Source organism: Misgurnus anguillicaudatus, chromosome 10 (genome assembly GCF_027580225.2).
Source record: "Misgurnus anguillicaudatus chromosome 10, ASM2758022v2, whole genome shotgun sequence".
Classification (NCBI taxonomy): Eukaryota; Metazoa; Chordata; class Actinopteri; order Cypriniformes; family Cobitidae; genus Misgurnus; species Misgurnus anguillicaudatus.
The window spans coordinates 15,676,981-15,699,241 of NC_073346.2; the positions used below are offsets into that span (position 1 = coordinate 15,676,981).

General features: G+C 36.4%; 2 protein-coding genes and 1 long non-coding RNA gene across 3 annotated transcripts; 1 reads left to right on the forward strand and 2 right to left on the reverse strand.

Annotated features, from left to right (window-relative positions):
• Window positions 1-6: 6 nt before the first annotated feature.
• On the forward strand, window positions 7-4,188 carry LOC129447798 (uncharacterized). Its single transcript, XR_008645572.2, has 2 exons — window positions 7-201; window positions 3,914-4,188. It is a non-coding gene; the product is annotated as an uncharacterized lncRNA (long non-coding RNA).
• On the reverse strand, window positions 1,929-8,117 carry LOC129447796 (ferroportin). The gene is made up of 8 exons (XM_055209660.2): window positions 7,965-8,117; window positions 7,126-7,193; window positions 6,843-7,002; window positions 6,341-6,456; window positions 4,352-4,478; window positions 3,876-4,130; window positions 3,117-3,773; window positions 1,929-2,941 (listed from the first exon to the last, which is right to left on the reverse strand). The coding sequence occupies exons 1-8, from the start codon at window positions 8,095-8,097 to the stop codon at window positions 2,682-2,684; spliced, it is 1,776 nt and encodes a 591-aa protein (XP_055065635.2). The 5' UTR covers window positions 8,098-8,117; the 3' UTR covers window positions 1,929-2,681.
• Window positions 8,118-10,455: 2,338 nt separating this feature from the next.
• On the reverse strand, window positions 10,456-22,091 carry LOC129449013 (sodium-dependent neutral amino acid transporter B(0)AT1). The gene is made up of 12 exons (XM_055211754.2): window positions 21,794-22,091; window positions 18,928-19,068; window positions 16,253-16,390; window positions 15,663-15,844; window positions 15,454-15,564; window positions 15,261-15,373; window positions 14,749-14,877; window positions 14,525-14,675; window positions 14,181-14,385; window positions 11,851-12,010; window positions 11,559-11,721; window positions 10,456-11,472 (listed from the first exon to the last, which is right to left on the reverse strand). Exons 1-12 carry the CDS (start codon window positions 21,969-21,971, stop codon window positions 11,293-11,295), a joined length of 1,851 nt encoding a protein of 616 aa, XP_055067729.2. The 5' UTR covers window positions 21,972-22,091; the 3' UTR covers window positions 10,456-11,292.
• Between the last annotated feature and the right edge of the window lie 170 nt (window positions 22,092-22,261).

The following is a 22,261-nucleotide window of genomic DNA, read 5'->3' on the forward strand; positions in this document are numbered from 1 at the left end:
AAATTAGACTTCTCCATATGGTTTCTCGAATCGAACTCGCGGTACTTTGACGTCATCCGCTTGTCGGTTCTTTTGGCACTGCATGAAGTCGAACAAGCTTTTTGTTAGTGCTAGACTCAAGGTCACTGTTATTATCAGAGCAGTTTTAGAGAAACCAAATCTAACAAAGTTTTGCTTATAACAAGAAAGAGCTGCAGTGGGGTAAGAAAATAATCTTGTTTTCCTTTTGAATTATACTTTTTTTTCTTACATCAATGGACAATAGCTTTATCTTGTACATTACTAAATTGTGTTTCGAAAGCAATCGTTTTGCTTTTTACGCAAATATATCCTTTAGGGGTGTTTAATTGATTTTATTGATAAACAAGAAAAATACATTTTCCTGATACAGTGTCCTCATTTTCACATTGCAACTTTTGTAATAGGCAACATTAAGAACTAATATAATTTTGTAAAATGTGCCCAATCCTCCGCAATAACTAATTTTTCGTTTGCAGTGAGTAGTCTTTGTTACTGTATGTGGCTACTTTGTCCTACTTGTGATCAACATCATGCGGTGCTGCGCAGACGCATAGGGGTTTGACATCACAAATGCACAACTTTCGAACCGCTCTCGCGGTACTTCGATGTCATAAGCCGAATCCTCTGCGCAGCGCTGCATGAAGGCGAACACGCCTTCTATGATTTACAGACAGGGACATCTGGTGGACACAAACCATACTGCAATTCAACAGCCATTCTTTATTCATTGGCTATGGATCAACACAATAAATGCTTTTGTACAGTATTCTGAAAAGTACTCAAAACATTTAACTTTTACACATCGGTATTAAAACTGTATATCTGTAAAATAAATTATTAACACGGTTTAAACAGATGCAATGAAGATTACTGTACGTATATGTTAACCATTACTAATGTAAAGTTACCTTTCACAAATAAGTTCAAGCTAGAGTTCAATACATAACAGTTAAGTGCTGAGGTAAGATTCTGTCTTCATCCGTTCTGAAAAAACACTCATAGTAATCAATTAGAAGACAACAGAGACACATTAAAGTCCACAGTCTTGTCATACAGTTTTCACTTGAGCTGCAAGATTATTCATTTAGTCAAAACCCACAAACAGCCTAATGAAACCAGTATGCTTTAAAGGTGCAGTGTGTAATTTTTAGAAGGATCTCTTGAGAGAAATGCAATAAATATACAAAACTATATTCCCAGGGGAGTCCAAAGACCTTTCATAATGAACCATTATGTGTTTATTACCTTAGAACGAGACCTTTATCTACGTACAAAGAGGGTCCCCTTACATGGAAGTCGCGATTTTGTGCCCCCATGCCCTTAACGGACAATTTTTTTACTAGGTTGTCTCTGACGATGACATGTTTGTCCGGTGGCAGCTACCGCAGCTTCTCTATGTGTTTCAAAAGCAAGGGGTGAGCAGTGGACTACGCCGTTGGTTGCATTTCGCAACCTCACCACTAGATGCCGCTAAAATTTACACACTGCACCTTTAACAAACAGATGAAAAAAGGATTTCTGTTTACTGGACGAGATTTATTAATGTGTGCTTTATTCCAAAACAAAAGGTAGACTATCTGTCTGTCTTTTTCATAATTTGTATCTCAAACTACTGACAATTGACATTTAAATCAATTTTGGTGGTAGCACCCGTTTTCATAGAGCTCTAGCTCATATGAACATATTTATAAAATAGTTTTAGTTAGATTAATAGGTCACCTGATTGTTAATCTCTTTTAAGTATCATATGAAATATGAATTTAAGTTGTTCACAGAATTATGTGTCATATACGTAACATATGTAAAAATGTACACTGTAAAAAATGCAGCATTTTTGTCAAATCAACATATATTTTATGTTACTTTAACTTAACAAAGTAAGTTAAATAATTTCAGCTTGTTTTTATAAGTTATATCAACTTATCACAAGTCAAAACTTAAAATAGTAGTTTGAGTTGACTTGCAAAAGCAAGTTGTTTTAACTTAATGCTGCATTTTTTTTACAGTGTAGTATTTTTACATGTTCATGTGTGTTGTATAAATGTACGGATATGTGACAAATAATTTTAAACCTATAGAATCCATACATGTACATGCATGGTTAAGTTTTACATTTCTGTATGGCTGTGGTTGGTTATAATTAGAGAAAATTAGAGATGCACCCATCACCCTATAATCGGTATTGGCAGATAAAGCATTTCCCCTCACTATTAGAGATTGTCTGATTATTTAAAAACAGATGATGATCAGGGCAGATTATATTCTGGCAAACAAAAGATATGGAAAAATGCATCAAAAGCCATGCTGTGTGATTATTACTATCAGACATTTTGTACTGGTGCATCCCTAGTTAAGTAGGACAAATTTGCAAAAAAGGCTTAACAAAGAGATGTTTGTTCTGGTAATAATCCATTAAAACGTGTTGTCTCGTGTTCTTGTAATAATACTGTGCACTTTAAAACAATGATTAACTTCCAAGAGAAGGTTGGCTCTCTTACAGGTATAAGTGCCAACTTTACAGTTATTTAAGTGTTTCAGCAGGAGGCGCCGTTTCCCAGTTATATTCACCTGAGTACTGTACTGCGCCTCAACTAACACGCGTGGCTCAGTGCAGGAATGAAGAGACATTCAACAAGGAAGTCTGCATATATCTGTGTTGCTTATGTATTTGTGCGTTGTTTCCTCTTGGCTTTCCTGGCATACAGGAAGTACATGGTGTGTCCCGTGAAAATGAACAGAACAGACACGATGACAAGAATGCCAAAGTGTTGTGGCTGAGGGGCAGATATGACCATGAGGAAATGCAAGAGATCCATCAGATAGTTCATTGAGCTCTGGACTCCATTAACAACCCCACGCTCGGATTCACTTATTGTTTCCTGTAAGAGTTGAGTCACCGTGAGGTCGAAAGACCAAAGACCTGTAAAACATTGGACAGGTGTCTGTGTTAGTATCTGTCACACTTTAGTCAGGATAGTAAGAATACCCAACATAGCCAACATTAGCCATTTTTAATTTTTTTAGATCTATCCTTTTAAATTCTCTCATTACAATATTTTATTTAAATGTACAGTACTACTGAGTGTACTACTCACCAACACGTGCCGTAATGACGCCAAGAAACAACAAGATGATGGAAACATAAGACTCAGGTTCGGTCCCTGATGGTGCATTCTCAAACAGCACAGTGCTATTGGTCCAGTGAATGGACGATCGGTCCGACAGCAGAGGCTGGTTGTTGCCTCCACGCAGCGGGTATCCGTGCCTCTGGTGACCTCCGGCCATTCCACCCAGATCGGACGCATTTCCCATGTTTAACAAACTGAGGTCCACGGGGCTGCCGGGGGCAAACACAGAGCACGCACAAAGCAATAGGCAACCTAGATGCAGGCCGCTGGAAATGAGCCCAGTGTTGATCAGGCCACATGCTTTCCGCAGCTTGGTGAAAAGGAGAGTACCCAGAAGCCCCGCCACGGCTGATATTCCCATTAGGATGCTGAGAAGCGATCCGCTTATTCCCTGGGTGTAAGCGTAGCCGGTGGTGATGCAGTCAAAGCCCAGCACGGTCGTGTACAGGAAGGCCAGACCCAGACCGGCTAGGAAAACTGGCTGTCTGTAATATGCCCTCCATCCCTCTCGGCAGGTACTGAGGAGGCCACGCAGGTGCTGGAAGCATTTCGGTATTCGGGATAGATGCAGGCTGCTACTGTTCCCCTCATAGACTGCTGAAGTTGGACAGACTGAGCTCCTGCCTAAATAAAGGAGAATTCATTGTTTACATTTTTAATAAAGAAAAAGTTATTGAACTTACTAGACTCATTTTAATAAACATTGTGTGCTTAATGAAATTCTACCTTGCGTACATTTTCTTTCTCTTTTCTTCTCTACACAGACTTGATGTTCCAGTACCGGCGGTTTGACTGACAGCTCCGGCACGATGCGGTAGACTCTGGAGAGGAAGATGAACTCTACAATGAGGGACACCAGATTCCATCCCAAGATGAAGCCACAGCCAACCACATTAGAGGCCAGAGTCATTACCTGACCCACTGCCAGTGGTGCCAGGATGTTGGTCACCTGATCGATCCGCCTCATGGTCGCATTCATTCCTGCATCCGAAAACATTGATATCAAAATAATCCATTTAAATATCAAATGCTCAAACTAATTCATACTTGCATTGTTATTTCCAAACAACGAGTCTATGAAAAGAAGATGCACATACTGTACATTATTAGACGGTTAACCTTTTTTTTAGCTGTACATTTGGTTGTTGGATTTACTCTTACTATTTTTCATTTAACATTATGGAAAGAAATAGTAGTGGTACCTGCGAGGTGGCCGCGGTTATAGCCTGTGATTACCACAATCCAGTCCCTTTGGATGGTAATGGTGAGAGCTGTGCTGGCGAGGTTTGCAACATCTGCCAGGATGATCACCACCGTATAACAAACCACCTTGTGTAAGTTGTGTGATGCAACAGATTACTATGTGTGTTCTATGTCATCAGAGCAGGAACATTGTTTTAGCAGGGACTAGTTAACACCAGGCAAACAATGCAACTTTGAGCATTCATAAAAGGACAGTTCACCCAAAAATGAAAATTCTGCCCATGGAACGTTGGTACTTTAAGGGGTTAATGTCATCAAAATATCTTCTTTTTAGGGCTGTCAAAAGATTAATCTCGATTAACCCTTGTGCATTGTTCCAATTCACTACCCTTTTGTGTTGTTAGTGTCCAAAAATGGCCACTAAATTAAACGGCTGTAAAAATGTATCAGATTAATATTTTTTTTCAAAATTTTTTGTATAAATCTGTTAATCAACCTCAGTACTGATCAAAACTACCAAATGTTTCTAAAAATGTCATGATTTTAACTCTTTAAGTGCCTAGCTCATAAGTGATGCCAATGATTTTAAGGGGAAAAAAACACAAAACGACTGATTTTCAATATAAAAAGTGATTGTGGACTGGATTTTTTCACCTTTTTCCCAGTCTTAGTCATGCCAAAGATTAGTAAAAACAGCCATGACACCTTATTATCATGCATTCTTGATACTTTGTGGTTTTTCCTTTTGCAAAGAGGTAAAATTTGTTATTTTTACTGTTGAACACCATGTGGCACCATTAACCCTTAGTAGCCTGTGCAAAAAACAGAGCTTAATTTCTGGTTGGTTTGTACATTGAGTTATATGGACTATAATAGCATGATTTTAACTCTTCACATTATCCTTTTTGAGCATTTTCTTAAAATAAGTGTAAATATAAGATTTGTCACCAAAAATCATTCCATTTGCTGAAACACAGAGAAAGTTGTGGCCAAATTAAGACAAAAAAAATTAAAAAAATGGCCCCAACAAAATTAAAGTTTACATAATATGTAAAGGAATAATTGACGACAGGCCTTTGAATTATAAGAAAATAATGCAAACCCAAGATGGTAATGCCGTTACACTGCGGGTGTGCATTATTTTAAATTATACCACGGGTCTGTTGAATGCTGCATTCTGATTGGCTGAGAAATGTTCTATGGGTGTTGATTACTTTTCTGTAAACCGCACACCCAATCCTTCAAATGTCTTAAAAATAGGCACCAGAGCAATGTTTGTGGTAACCGTGGTATAAGCGGAATAATTGACTCCGGTCCTTTGAATTATTTGAAAATAATGCTTCGCGTCGTGCCGCATTACCACCTTGGTGTGCATTATTTTCTTATAATTCAATGGCCCGTCGTCAATTATTCCTTACATAATTCAAAGGACCGAAGTCAATTATTCCTCTTATACCATGGTTACAAAAAATATTAACCAAAAATTGTAAAGGTTAGGTGTGCGGTTATTGGTAAATAATCAACACCCATGAAACATTTCTCAGCCAATCAGAATAAAGCATTCAACAGCCCCGTGGTATAAGTAAAAGCACTATGTGCAATTATTTTTGTATGTATGTATTTCAGAAACATTTACATGTATATAAATATTTATTTAGATTTTAATATATTTTATAGTAATATATATATATATATATATACATAATTTTTTTAATGTATACATGTATGTGTGAATTTATTTAGAGGTGATAATTACACACACAATATGCAAAACCAAACTTTTATTTTGTATCCGATTAATCACGATTATTCTGTTGACAGCCCTACTTCTTTTGTGTTCAACAGAATAAAGAAATTCATACAGGTTTAGAACAACATAAGGGTGCCTAAATGATGACAGAATTTCAATTTTTGGGTGAACTTACTTTAACTGCATTCTTAATTTAGTTCAAATGCAACATAACATTTAAAGATTTGTAGAGACTTACAGTTAACCATCCATCCCAAATTTCTTCAATCCACTTTTTGTAAGAGAACACCAACATGAGAACAATGCTGCAAACGGTCACAGAGATATTCTGAATGAACAGAGACGCGTGGGCCACTATGGTGAGAGACAGAGAAGATATTATGATACTGCACAAAAAAAACACGCCAGGGTCATATTTTACCACCCAAAATTAAACTTTAAGTTTCATTTTTATACAGTGTCACATTATCCTAAAGTGCAGCAAATATGTGACCTTGCCTACAAAATCCAGCTAAAGTCTTTTTTGATTGACTCTTTTTATTTAAAACCATACACAATGTAAATAACATTCTGTGAAAACATAACTTTGATATCTTAAATATTGACTGAGTAGATGATAACAAAGTTTAAAAACAATGTGAAATCAAACTTTGCTCCTAATCTCATTATTAGATTATGAGACTTTAACCACAGGCAGGGTCACATAGATGTGAAATATTTACGTAACAGTCCATCTTTACCTTTGTTTCTTGGATTGCGGTCAACCCAATCTCCAATCAAAGCCCCTAGTAAGAGCACCGAACCAGCCACCACCAGTCCAAAGATGCCAGTTAACAGCAGGTTACGCCCATACAACTCAATCAGGAAAACAGAAATGGCAAAATGCCACATGCGATCACCCTGGCACACGAAGAGAGACACTCAACACCATACTTGAGATATGGTCTTCCAATACTGTGCCAGAGCTTATGCCCTGCTTACTGAATGCAATCACAGCATAGCAGATATAAAAGGGCTGCTTACCCACATAGATAACGCTCCACTCACATAAATAAGAAACTTGGGGCCCTTGAGGTAGATGAGGGCTGATCCTAAAAGATAAAGGGTCTCAAAAGGTTTATTTCTTGTATGCACAGATGTTGTAGAGTAATGCACTTTCAATTTCATGTCAGGCAGAAACTATGCATGGACTGTCTAAAATAGCAGATGCTTTTTTACTTGCTTCTGCTTTGTGGCTTTAGACCTATTTTTGTTTAGAAGTTAAAGATCCAAAGTAATTAAAAATAATTCTACAGAGATAAAGATTTAAGTGCAGGAAGCTATAAGAAATTGTCCAAAACATGAGGTTATCAGGATCGAAATGCAGATGAAAGTCTTTATTTACTCCAAGCATAAGGCCTAAACAAACCATATAACAACACATAACACAATAACTGACAATGGGAGACACTGGGGTATATATACACAGACTAATCAACGGTAAAGACACAACTGGACACAATAGGCGTTATGCCCAGCTGCACTACTTCCTGAACTTAAGCCAGCTCCTTGTTTCCTGTCTGCCATTATTGGACAAACTGTGTCTGATTATTGTTGTTGTGACTACTGAGGTCAGGCACACCTGGACTAACCAGCCCGTCCAACAATGGCAGACAGGAAACAAGGAGCCGGCTGAAAAAGTTCAGGAAGCAGTGCAGCTGGGCATGAAGCCTAGGGCAGAGTAACGTGAAGACTACAATGATCATAATAAAAGGACTTCAAAATTAAAGACATGAACATAAAACAACAAAACACAAGTTCTAAATCTTTCCTTTTGTACACCAAATGATATCAGTTAAATACAGCCAGGTAAAGAGACATACTTGGTATCCTTTTGGCTTTGATCACAGGTGAATCTCTGTCATTATTATCCTCTCTGTCAAACTCCACAACAACACCAACACCAACACACTGGGGTCTCTCTGTTCTGAGAGACATCCTGCATATGAAGAACATATTTGTCAGAGAAAATGGTCAAAAAATGGTCCCTAGCACTCACTTTGGCAGTACCCTTTAAAAAGGTCCTTACTGTATATAGACTGATCTCACCGAAAGTTGTGTCATGCAAAATTGTATTAATTTATACGTGTTTTTTTTGTGCCTTGCACGAATGTTTTTTTTTTTTCCGTGTCAGTCGCACAAATTTCTATTGGTGGTTTTTTGTGTCCGTTGCATGGTTTTCTTTTTTTTGTCATTTTATGTATTGTTTTCTCATTGTTTTTCATACTATTGTCGCTTGAAGTTGGGGTTAGAATCACTTTCTGTTACATTTTTAGACATCCTAACCCAAACCCCAACTCTTACCCCAACTCCAGGCGAGACGAGTTTTAAAATCGGAAGAAAAACATATAGAAAAATTCAATACATAAAAGTACATCCTAACCCAAACCCCAAATCTAACCCCAACCCCAACCGACAATGAATAGGGTAGAAAAAGAGAAAACGATACATAAAAATGACATGAAAAAGAAAGTCGTGCCACGGACATGAAAAACTATTTATAGAAATTTGTAAAAGAAATTCGTGCCCAAGGCACGAAAAAAGCTGAATTTCGTGCCTTGGATAAGAATAATTAATAAAAAAAATTGTGACTATAACACGACTTTCCTTAAGATCATATTGCATATATAACATTAAGGTACAAATGTGTACTTTTGAAGTGTTAATATGCACTCTCTGGTACTTGTATGTTCCTCTGAGGTGCTATGAAGTCTTTATGTGCAAATGTGTACCTTGAAAATCGCCTTTGGAGTTGTCTAGATGAAGTCCTTAACAACACATATTACTAATGATAAGTACATTTTTATATATATTTATGGTAATAATTTACAAAATGTCTTCATGGAACATGCTCTTTACTAAATATCTTAATGATTTTTGGCAAAATCATTTTGACACATACAGAGTATGCTACCAATATACCCTTGTTGTGACTTACTGTATGACTGGTTTATCAAATCTTTTAATATTTTATCAAGTCACTTATTTTTTATTAGTTTTAAAGAGACTTCTTTCTGGTCTAAAGATATGCAAAACTGTTGCTTGTCACAACACTTATAGATGTCACACTTTACATTGCGGCCTTCTGTATACCCACTTTAGCAGTCACTATGCAGTACAAAGGTTATCGCAGAATGTCATGACTGACAAATAATACGTATGACCCAGTCTGTGAAAACCCAACTTAAGTCTTTTTCTGCATAAAATCATCTTATATAATGTAAGAACACTCTGTAAAATTATAACCTTGATATCTTTAAAATTGACTGAGTAAGGACATTTCAAAATTACATTTTAAATCTTCTAATCTCATACTTTTTATCCTAGATTTTACAGACATAATACCACACATTCTCAACAATGTGCATTTAAAGCGAACAGTTAAAAACAACTAATGAATCTGCTCATGAATTTTGTCCCATCAGTTAGATTTGTTTTGTTATAAGCTAATAAACAAAGTATTCTGAAAATAATAAAAATCACCTGATTTGTGACTCTGTCAAGTTCTCTTTGCTATGAGAGCTTGCTGTGTCTCAAGGATGTGCTGTCATGTGCCATGTGTCCCAGGTAAGGATGCTTGAATCCCAGCTGTGGTACTATGAGGGGCTTGATAACAACACATGGCATGAGGGCACCCCTGAATGAAACTGCCAGAAAAGCAGAAAGAGTCACAGGCTGACAAAGGCAGCCAGCATGTTCTACAGCACGTGACTGGGGGACTGGGGGACAATGTCACTCTTTAACCCCTCACATTACATAAAAAGGCCATCCTGTCACTCAAATGTCATGCAACCCAACGCCCCCCCCCCCCAACACACATACACACACACATACAAGGCAAAGTGATGATTGTATTTTACTAATGTTCATTTTATTGCTGTACCATAATTTTTTAAAAATTAATCATTTAGTTATATTATTACAATAAATGATTTATTACAGGTTTATGACCATCAATTAATCACACAGTGTTGTTATTGAACAAGACATGCAATCTTGCACATTGAACTATTCATGTTTTAGCTAGAAAAACAATAAAGATTTACCGTACCTGCTTATAAGATATTTATATCAAGTAAATGTTGATAAACAGAATATTGCGAACACACATTCAATATCTTAGCAATATAGTTAATGAACAAAATTAGGAAATACGCAATTAAATCTATCTATCTATCTATCTATCTATCTATCTATCTATCTATCTATCTATCTATCTATCTATCTATCTATCTATCTATCTATCTATCTATCTATCTATCTATCTATCTATCAAAATTGATATCTGATAAAAAATGTAGACAGCTGTTCTTTATTGTTTAGATATATTTTATTTAAAAATTGCAGAGTATCCAATTAAATGACATCACAGAAGTAGCTACACTGTCAGGACAAATGGTCAAAAAGGTCCCTAGCTGGGGTGGTACCCTTTCAAAAAGTTAACTTTTGTACCTAAAGAGTTCATATTAGTACCAAATGTATATCAGTACCTACTGTAAATGATACATACACTGAAAAAAATGATACATTCAACTTACTCAATTTTTTTAAGCTAAGTGGTTGCAATCAGTTTATTTAAGCTACATTTTTTGCTTAAATTGTAAGTAACTTGAATTAATTTTTTTTCAGTGTATAGGACCTTTTTAAAAGTACTGCCCCAGTGACAGCTTCACTGTAAAAGTACTTTGCTGCCTTAAACTTTTTTTACAAGTCATGTCAACAGAGATGAGTTGTCACAACTTATAAAATATATCAGAATTTTATAAGTTATAACAACTCACCTGTAGTTACAACAACTCATCTCTAGTCAAGATAAATAATAGTAAGTTAAAATGACTTGTAAATCCGAGCTGATTCAACAAAAAAATTTAAGGAAGCAAAGTATTTTTTACAGTGAAGCTGGGACCATTTGCTGACCATCCTGACAGTGTAGCCTACTGTATAAAAACACATTGAACATTTAAAAACATTTCTATTATTTATATTTTATTTCCTATATCAGAGATGATATTATGCAATCCTGACAATACTATAAATAATATATTGTTTTTTTTTTCAAAAAGCTTTTATAAAACTTCTCCATTGGAGATTTTTTGGATAACAAAAATCAATACTTGAAACAGCTGACACTAAAATGTTTTGGTTTTGTCGCTAAGTTTCAACTTCATACATTTCAATATCGCTTCTGTCTCTTCTTGATTTAAGCAGGAACTGAATGAGCCTGTACAGCGCCCCTAGTGGAATAAGAGAACATGGCACAAGAGGCAGGAGAACACAAATGCCAAACACCCAGTTCGGATACGGCTGATCTTCAACCTTTGGAAAATCATCCTGAGAGATACAGAGGTGTGGAAATGTCACAACAAATACATTCATATTCTTATTTAACAGTAATTATCTTTTACAAAGTCTCCTACGTGATTTGGATTCCACGCCTTATAGGTGGGCTGCTTTTGGGCCTCAACTATCACATATGCCATGAAGACTACCAGCAGCATAAGGGGGCTGATCACCCTCCACATCACCTGCCAGTACATATTGGGTCGTCGTCCAGTCATATCCTCGATGTCTTTACTGAACCTGATACATAAACCAAGAATCGGTGAGTTATTAAAGAGCAAACCTTAATAATTAACTTTATTAGTAACCCTTTCTACATTATACAGTATCACTGTAATGCTTTGTGCATTCTTGCTTTTATTCACATACCTGTTAACACCATAGACACAGACTACAGCTATGATCTCAAAAAACGCAATGACCAACAGGGGCACGGACCCCACGTAACTGTTAAATATTTCTAGCCAGTAGTTCCCAGAGCGCAGACAGAAGATCAAGGCTATAATGAAGGAAACCAGGCATATGAGACCTGTAAAGGAAAGACTTATGTCATTGGATATGTTTGATGTTGCACAGTACATAATACTATTACTCTGGTTGTTGTGTTTAGTATGTACGCTGAGGGGCGGCACAGTGGCGCAGTCCAAGCACTGTCGCCTTACAGTAAGAAAGTCCCCAGTCGAGCCCAGGCTAAGTCAGGTGGCTTTTCTGTGTGTTTCAAGTTTGCATGTTCTCCCTGGGTACTCCGGTTTCATCCCACAGGCCAAAAACATGCAAGATAGGTAAATTGAAGATACCAAATTGCCCCTCTCCCAACCAGTGTATGGATTAAATTGTGTCGATCAACTTGTGTATGGATTAACAGGTTTTCGCCATGAATTTAGCCAGGAATGGCATGAAGAATAAATAAACGCAAATAAATTGTGTATATTACAGAGCTTAATGCATGAAGCATGGTATCCCATAATGCGCTCAACCTGACCTTTCATTTTTACCGCAATGGATTAATAAAAAATTATATCAGATATGATATTTTAATTTTTTTCTCAAACCATAATTTGTTTAGACTGCCAAATACTTAATAAACATGTTTGTTCCTGAGATGACGCATGGCTGCAACAATGCATAACATTTTGATTATAAGATATTGAATCAGACTGATCTCACGGAAAGTCGTATTATAGACACAACATTTTTTATTAATTTATTCGTGTCCATGTTATAGTCACAAATTTTTTTATTAATTTATTCGTGTCCATCTTATAGTCACGAAAATTGTATTAATTTATTCGTATCCATGTTATAGTCACGAAAATTTGCATTAATTTATTTGTGTCCATGTTATAGACGGTTTCAGCAGTAACAACATAAACAAGCGGCGGTCGCGGCCCGCACATAACTTCCGGTAAACTCCGCTAATAATAAATAACAACAAAGCACTTTAGACGTAGTTTATTTATATAACAAGCAAAAAAACAACACATAGATTACCTAGGAAACCAAAACATTTGTTATTTTCGATGAGGCATTTGTTCAAGAGATCAGTTTAGCAACTAGTCAGACCATTCGGATCCAGACGTGTATCACATGCGTCCGATGAAACCGTCTATAGTCACGAAAATTTTTATTAATTTATTTGTGTCCATGTTATAGTCACAAAAATTTTTATTAATTTATTCGTGTCCATGTTATAGTCACGAAAATTTGTATTAATTTATTCCTGTCCATGTTATAGTCACAAAAATTTGTATTAATTTATTCGTGTCCATGTTATAGTCACGAAAATGTTTATTAATTTATTCGTGACCATGTTAAAGTCACGAAAATATTTATTAATTTATTCTTGTCCATGTTATAGTCACGAAAAATTTGTATTAATTTATTCCTGTCCATGTTATAGTCACGAAAATTTGTATTAATTTATTCCTGTCCATGTTATAGTCACGAAAATTTGTATTAATTTCGTGTCCATGTTATGGTCACGAAAATTTGTATTAATTTATTTGTGTCCATGTTATAGTCACGAAAATTTTTATTAATTTATTCGTGTCCATGTTATAGTCACGAAAATTTGTATTAATTTATTCCTGTCCATGGCAAGAAATTCAGCACAAATGTCTTTTTCGTGTCACTCGCACAAATTTCCATAAACAGTCTTCGTGGCCATGGCACAACTCTCCTCCTCACGCCATCCCATGCATTGCTCTCTCAAAATTTTCCCCACTTTCTTACCATTGTCACTTGGGGTTGGGGTTAGAATCACTTTCTGTTACATTTTTTGAAATCCTAAACTAAAACCCAACTCCAGGCAAGAATAGTTTTAAAAGCGGAAGAAAAACATGTAGAAACCAAAGTACATCCTAACCCAAACTCCAAATATAACCCCAACCCCAAGCGTCAATGATTTAAAAATAGAAAAAAAAGGAGTAAACAATACATAAAATGACACGAAAAAGAAAGTCGTGCCACGGCCACGAAAAACCACCCATAGAAATCTGTGTAAGTGACACAAAAAATACATTCGTGCTAAAGGCACACAAAAAAGCAAAATTCCGTGCCATGGACACAAACAAATGAATCAAAATTTTTGTTACTATAACACGACTTTCCGTGAGATCATGTTCTATTGAATATATGATATAGACCAATTTTGTTCATTTTTATCAACTAACTGTTAGCCACCCAACAAACTCAAATACCTGTTAAAAGTTCTTTGGGCATCCTTTTGGGTATAATGCCCAGGTCTAACAGAGGAGTGAGGACTCCTTCCAGGTTTCCAAACATTGAAGACAGTCCCAAAGTAAAGAGCATGATGAAGAACAGCACTGCCCAAAGCTGAGAAACTGGCATCTTTGTTACCGCTTCTGTGAACACGATGAATGCCAGGCCAGTGCCTGATGCACTCTGGGTACAAAACACATACACACAAATAAAAAGAGGATGTTCATGATTTGTTAATAAAATATACATAAATGAATGCTTGCTAGCTTGCATGCAGATCATCATATTCAAATTGAAAGATTAATAATAGATGTAACTGTACCTGATTAAGAAATGTGTTAAGATCACACTTCAAATTAAGATCTTCGACAAGCGATGGATTTGTAGAATTCAAATGTGTAAACCACTGTTCATAATTTTTATCTGTTATATTCAGATCAGAAATATTCGCATTTGTCCCATTGATGAAATGGCTGGAAACAAATGACGAATACAAGGTTAAATGAACAGTTTATTATTATGGTGTTATTATATTGTTATGCTCACCTCTTTACACACTCTATGTAATTATTTAGTGCTTTAAACCCCAGAATCGCAAAGATGGGAATAGATGCGTAGATGGATGTCAGACTGTTGACACAGCCAACGATGACGGCGTCACGTTCACAGTTGTTCCTGAGCATAAAGAAATAAGTACAGCTTTTACACATGCTGGATAGTAAAATTAAAAAAGCAGATTGTGTTTCAAAGTTGGTGTAAACTAATTGATTATGGTTCTTTAGAACCACAGCTAGACAAAATTTTTGGAACCTTAATCTTTTTAAATCTGTAGACCCTACTTTTTATGTGGCTTAAACTACACTATTTTATACAGGACTTCATAATGAATGCATTAACTTGTGTGGATCAACTTGTGTATGATTAACCGGTTCTCGCCATGAATATAGCCATATACTGTATGCTGGAATGGCGTGAAGAATAAACAAAGAAAGAAAGAAAGTACAGAAGAATGATGTGGGTGGTGAGATGTTTTTTTTTTGGCAGTATATGCATCTCACCTCTGTGGGTTATAACTGGAAAATGCAATGAGGCCACCAAAGGCTAAAGACAGAGAGAAGAAAATCTGAGTGGCTGCATCTAACCACACCCTTGGGTTCATTAATGTTTCCCACTGTCAAGAGAAACAAACAAGTTACATTATTTTCTTCACCTTCTTTCTCACATATACAAAGGCTCTATAGTAAGACTTACGTCTGGGTTAAAGAGGTGATTTAATCCAAGAGTGGCACCTGGCAGAGTCAATGACTGAATCAGAAAAATGGTGAGCACCACGTAAGGGAAGGTGGCTGTCACGTAAATGGCCTGCAGCATTAAAGGTTCAGACTTTATGAGAATCTTAAATAATAAGAAGGTTGAAAGTTAACAATAAAGAATAAGAGGACGATCACAGGACTCAATACCTTTCCAATGGTTTCAATGCCTCGGATGAAACAGACATAGACTATGCACCAGGCTGCGGCCAAACACAAAACCATCTTCCACTGCATGCCCCCACTGCTCTCGATGTTTGGAGAGATGTTCAGAGTCTCTCTGTACCAGAAATAGTTGGCTGGTGTGCTCTGTTTGCACTCCTCACCTTGTTCTGCGGTGGAAAGATGCAATTACAACATTTGATCTGAAATATTTTTGCATGATTTCCTGTACCATTTTTTGAAAAGCTTTCAAAAGATGCACACTGGGAAAATACTAGAAATAAGACTGAATTGAATATTTCATGTGCACTCTAAAAAATGCTGGGTTATTTTCAACCCAGTGTTGAGTCAAAAAGGGATGAACCCAACGGGTGGGTTAAATTAACCAAGAAAATGTTTAGATTTGACCCAACAATGGATTAAAACAACCCAGCATTTTGTGTTGAACCAACCCAGCAAAGGTTAAATTACAATCTAACTGGCTGGGTTCGTCACTTTTTGACCCAATGCTGGTTGAAAATGATGAGTGTGAGTGATCATTGAAAGTGTTTAGATTCTGTAAAATGTTTATAACTTGCCTGTGAGGTTTAGTGTAGTAGGACAGTGATGCCAGGGAAGAGGGTTATAAAATGAATTAAAAAGGTACCACAGGACCCATGCCAGGATGGTGTTGTAGAATAAACACACCAGGAAGGACACCACCATAGAGGCAAGACCTAAATGAGCACAGAAATATTATTCAAAAAATGGTCCATACCTGTACCTTTTCAAAAAGTACATCTTTGCATCTTACGAGTTAGAGATACAGTATTAGTACCAAAGAGTGCATTTAACTGTACCTCAAAGGTACATATTGGTACCAAATGTACATAAATGGTACAAATTAGCACCTTTTTTACAGCTTGGGACCTTTTTTGATCATTTTTTCTGACAGTCAGGGGCGTCATGCACCAATTTTTTTTTTAAAGTCGCCATGAAACGGAAGTAGCGATTGCCTTATTTTCCCCGTGGTGACGTATATCTGAATGAAACGGCTTTTGAGATGAAAAGAGGCAGGGCTGGATTTGAATTTGTCCATCGAGATCTGATTGGATCGTTTGAAGTTGGGTCATGTTGCTAATCGCTGCGATCTTCTCCAGGACCCCGCCCACCTGCCATACCATATGACCGGAAGTGTTTAGAGCTTTGAGTCTTTTCCATGGCACCTACATTTCTAACAATCTGAGTGCCCCAGCCTTCATGCAAAAACCTCCAAAATAAAAGTGTTGACTAACTTTTCAAATACTATTCAATCGGAATAATGACATATTGGTATCATATTTACATCTGAAACGGCATGTTTTGTTTATTTACATTTTGTTTAATGACTTGTTTAATTGTGTCATTAATGCATTTTGCACAACAACTGCATTATCCTATGAAATTAATGTAACGTTAATTTTAAATCCATAATGTATATAAACAACGATAGCCACTGATTGATTTTAATGTTCAATAATGATTTAAAAAAATATGTTTAGATAAAATTATTAGAGAAACGTATTTTTGCATAAAATTTTACCTCATATGTGAGCATGTGTGATTCCACGCCCCGTGAACTCCTGCGAACTTTGGCGTTGTACCAAGAAAATTAATCTAGAAATACTTATATAACGTCGAGACGGTCACATTTTAAACCATACATTTTCTACACAGAGGAGGTTAACTGCACATTACTGTACTGGGGTTTGGAAATGCTGTGAGCGTTTCTTACACATTTTAATTCCTCAGATAGCCAATGCAGCAGCAACAGCATAGACTGCGCTAACTGCAGTGTCTGCCGCCAAAATGTAACATGATCAAAACACTATCAAAAAACGGCAAAAATCTCTGAAAAGTGACAAGGATGCAGCACAGCATTGCTAATATTGTGCATATTAAACAGATTAAAAGAAAGTAACAGATTAATGGACGGTTGCTTCTTTGATTTTAAGGTTGCATGCAAAATCCGCACTTGCCCCCTCAGTTTGAATGGGCATGACGCCTCTGCTGACAGTGTATGTCAAACTGTGTTAATCAATAGTTAAAACCTTACAAAACCAAAAATACACTGTAGTGAAACAATTGCTGAAATCATAGACATTTTGTGGTCAAGCTTAGATTAGAATTTGTATTTATTAAATTATATTTTTATCAGGTTTCCATACATTGTATACCTTTCATTTATTTTTATTTTAAAAATAAATACAAATATATTAAAATATTCTAACTTAATTACCCTGTAAGTGACATTACGTCTTAAATGGCCCATATTATGCAAAATCCACTTTTAAAAATGTGTTTGGACATAAATGTTTGTTGGCAGTGTGTGAACACAACCACCCTACAATAAAAAAATCCACCAACTCATCCCATTTAAATCCACAATTAACCAAAGCAGTTTCGTTAGACATGCTGTTTTGATTCTCTTGTTAATGTGATGTCACACCGACAAAGCCTCGGCCACTGACTGACTGGTTAACTTTACCCAAAAGTCACATTGTAGCACTAATCTGGCTAAATATACTATTATCTCAGACTGTATGCCCAGAAATCAGATATCATTTTAATCAAAAATGCTCACTGTCTGTTGATAAGGGAGTGAGGAGCTGTAGCTCATTTGCATTAAAACAGTGCTTTTTTGCTTCCGCCCAAATATGGGCATTTTTGACATGCTATAATGATCAGATATGATCTGTAGGGTATTTTGAGCTGAAACTTTACAGACACATTCTACGCACACATGAGACTTATATTACATCTTGTAAAAATAGCCATAATATTGACCCTATACGGCCAATTCACACCAAGGATGATAACAATATATTTGAGGCATTTTATGCATTTGGCAGATGCTTTTATCCAAAGTGACAAAGTGGCATTTTATCAGTATGTGTGTTCAAGGAGGATCCAACCCATGATCTTTGCGTTGCTAACACAATGCTCTACTAAATGAGCTACAGGAATTATTATACCTATAAAGATAAAGTTTAAAAATCGTTTACAAAAAATAGTTCACAACACACTAAAACTATAATGGAGAACCAATATCATTGGGTTTTCTTTATAGTTATCGTTCTTGTTCTAAACAGGCTTTTACTTTTCGTGAGAAATAGGTTACTTTCAACTTTTCAACCACAACACAGTGAGCTAGTCTCATGAAGAAACACAGATCACAGGGGGGTCAGACAGAGTTGAGAGCGACTTTTTTACAATCATTTGTTCCATTACCCACCTACTCCACAGAGATACGGTGAGATCGAGTTCCAGACACCAATGCTGCCGGCCCGGAGCTTTTGTCCGATCGCCAGCTCCATATGAAGAAGAGGCAGACCTTCACAAACCAAGGCGATAAGGTACGGGATGAGGAAAGCACCTGTGTGTCCAAAACAAACAACATCGGGTTTGTGTCTGACTGCAATATGCTTTAAACATCAAAAGGCCACAAACATTTGAGATGACTGAGCAGGGTAATAATTTAACATGTTTAGTAATGATTTGATCTATTGCAACATACTGTATTTGTATGCAGAATGTGATTGTGTTATAGCATGTGCCATATCACACGTTACACTTAAACACAATGGAAGCAGAAGAGTTAGTCTTCCGGGTTGTGTAGTGAAGTGAATTCCTTGTGAATTGTTTAGACACTAAATAATATTGATATTTTTATTACGCTTTCTAATTTACTAACTTATAATAGGTAAACAGCAAAATCTAACACTAATAAGGCCGGAGTGTCTATTTACACTGTGTGTAAATAGCGTCCTTTGTTGGCATTAGCTCCGCCCACCAATGTCTGGCTGGAGCAGTACATTTTATAAAAGATGTGCTGAAATTAACGGCTTTAGTGGTGCAGGCAGTAGGGAGGACTGCCTTTTGCCATTCTCGCTCTTCTCCCTTTTCCTGTCACATATCGAAAAGACATTTATTTTCAATAAAAATGAAGAAAATGTTTAAAATTTTGAAATGAAGTGCCTAACGAGTGTTTATTAAGAATGAATGTATTTATTGGGTATGGTTACTTAAAGGTAGGTTAATCTACAAAAAATTAGGTGCAAATAGTATCTGGTAATATAGATTTCATCTAATTATTATTTACACTTATTCCAAATTTGATAAATTTATTTATTAAATACAACTTTGTTAGGTATGAATGTTAAAAATGATTATTTTGCACAAAGTAGATGAGACAATAACGTGTCTTTTGATACTTTAGCTGACGTGCTATGTTGAGCCAACATTGAAGGGACACTCCACTTTTTTATAAAATATGGTCATTTTCCAGATGCCCTAGAGCTAAACATTTGATTTTCACCGTTTTGGAATCCATTCAGCTGATCTCCGGGTCTGGCGCTACCAGTTTTAGCATAGCTTAGCATAATTCATTAAATCTGATTAGACCATTAGCATTGCGCAAAAAAATAACCAAAGAGTTTCGATATTTTTCCTATTTAAAACTCTTCTGTAGTTACATCGTGTACTAAGACCGTGATATTACGCACTGCCCGAAAATAGTCCCCTGCCATTGAAAGTTACTAAGGGGACTATTTTCGGCTGCTGCGTAATATCATTGCGCCTCCTGCAGCCATGATGGTACAGCAGAAAAGTCCTTGATTATTACATCAGAATGAGAGTACAGTTCCTAGCCATATCGGCCTAGAAAATCGCAACTTTTAATTTTCTGTCGGTCTTAGTACACGATGTAACTACAGAAGAGTCAAGTTTTAAATACTGTAGGAAAAAATATTGAAACTCTTTGGTTATTTTTTTAGCACAATGCTAATGGTCTAATCAGATTCAATGGATTGTGCTAAGCCATGCCAAAAGTGCCAGCGCCAGACCAGGAGATCAGCCGAATGGATTCAAAAACAGCAAAAATCAAATGCCCAACTCCAGGGGAGCTGGAAAATCAGCATATTTTTTTAAAAAGTGGAATGTCCCTTTAACACACGTCAGTTTGGGGCAAATTGTCATAATGACTTTAGGCCAAGTCGGCACATGCTTTTCACACTTAAAGTAGTTATTCTAAACCCCGGTATAACAGAATCCTGGACTATCTGTTTCACTGTTCGTACTTAACCAGAGGTAATCTGACGTTTCTGTGCATTCCTAAATCATAAGTCACGTTTTTAGTTAATCTAGTCTCTAAACAGTCTCTGTTCACCAGTCTACAACTTCGTAGTGAGATAAGATATGAAAATTGTAATGAAAACAACATATGTGCACAAGACTTCCTTCTTTCATTTTGTATGATATTTATATTATTGTGATGCATGGTGCTCAGTAAATGTTAGACAGTGTGAAAAGTGTGACCTCCCTCTCCTTTAAGTACATAAAAAATGTTTGAAAATGAAATCAATCTGTGAAACCACAGTGGAAACAGTTGTGGTTTTAGAGCATAGGATGTACACATTTAAAGTGAAAGAAGCTCACATGTAAGCGACATGCTGTTTCTCAAAGTTTTTGTTTGAAAAACGCTCCCAGTGAGTGTACCATATTTCGGACAGGAGCCGATACGATGTTTGATTTTTACAATCAGCCTCTAAAGAAAACCTCTGAAAGTCTTCTGAACGCATTTATAATTTTTGTGAGAAACAAAATATAACAGGCAGTTGTAATTTATTTGTATTTGACATTCTGAGTAGTAATGTATGGCATTCTGCTGCATGTGTTGCAGACTATTTTACACAAATGGCAAACATTTTTAACTGGTGGTTTCATACTGATAGACACTAGAAGTGTAAGGAGAAAGTAAAAGTTTAGGTTAGTCAAGATCTTCAAATATTTATTGAATTACACTGGCCTACACAAATTAGAACAATACCTTAAAATCCCAGCACACCAGTTTGCTATATGATAAATAACTCATTAATATGTAACTCATTCATATTTACATCATTTGATGTTGTATCTATAGCGGCACATGTAGTGAAGAGCAGCGTCAGTAATTTCCTGTCTGGTATTTCATCATCTTCCTGTCTCAAACTTTTAAGTTCATAAAGAAACCGCATTATGTAACATGATTCAGTCTAATTAGTTTTTTTTGCTTTATATATTTGTTTTATAATGACTTTTTACCACACAAAGCAGATGCTTACCTCCACCATAGGTTTGACATAAATAAGGAAATCGCCATACATTTCCTAGACCAACAGCAAACCCGATGCATGTGAGCAGGTACTGAGCTTTGTTGTCCCATTGGGGTCTTTCATCAGCCTCCTTGGCCTCGGGCGTCTTGATTTTGTCTGTGCATTTGTCCTCTAAAGCATCCATCATTTGGGTCTGAAGTTGGCCCCAGAGATTATCAGCTTCTCTTCACGGCCTCTTTTCCTCCTCACGCTGTGGTTGCATCTCGTCTGTACACTTTTGTAAATTTCCCCCCGTTTCGAGAGAAGGAGGGGCGTAGGTGGAAATGCATCATCTCTAAAAGGAGGCTTTGGGTTATTTTTTTTCTGTTTTGGCTGGTAGTAAACTTCAACAGGAAGCAATCCGTATTACATAGCAATCTGTTTTAGAAGCCTCAGGTAAAAGGATGAAGCAAAAAAATGCTGGGTTATTTTCTTGCC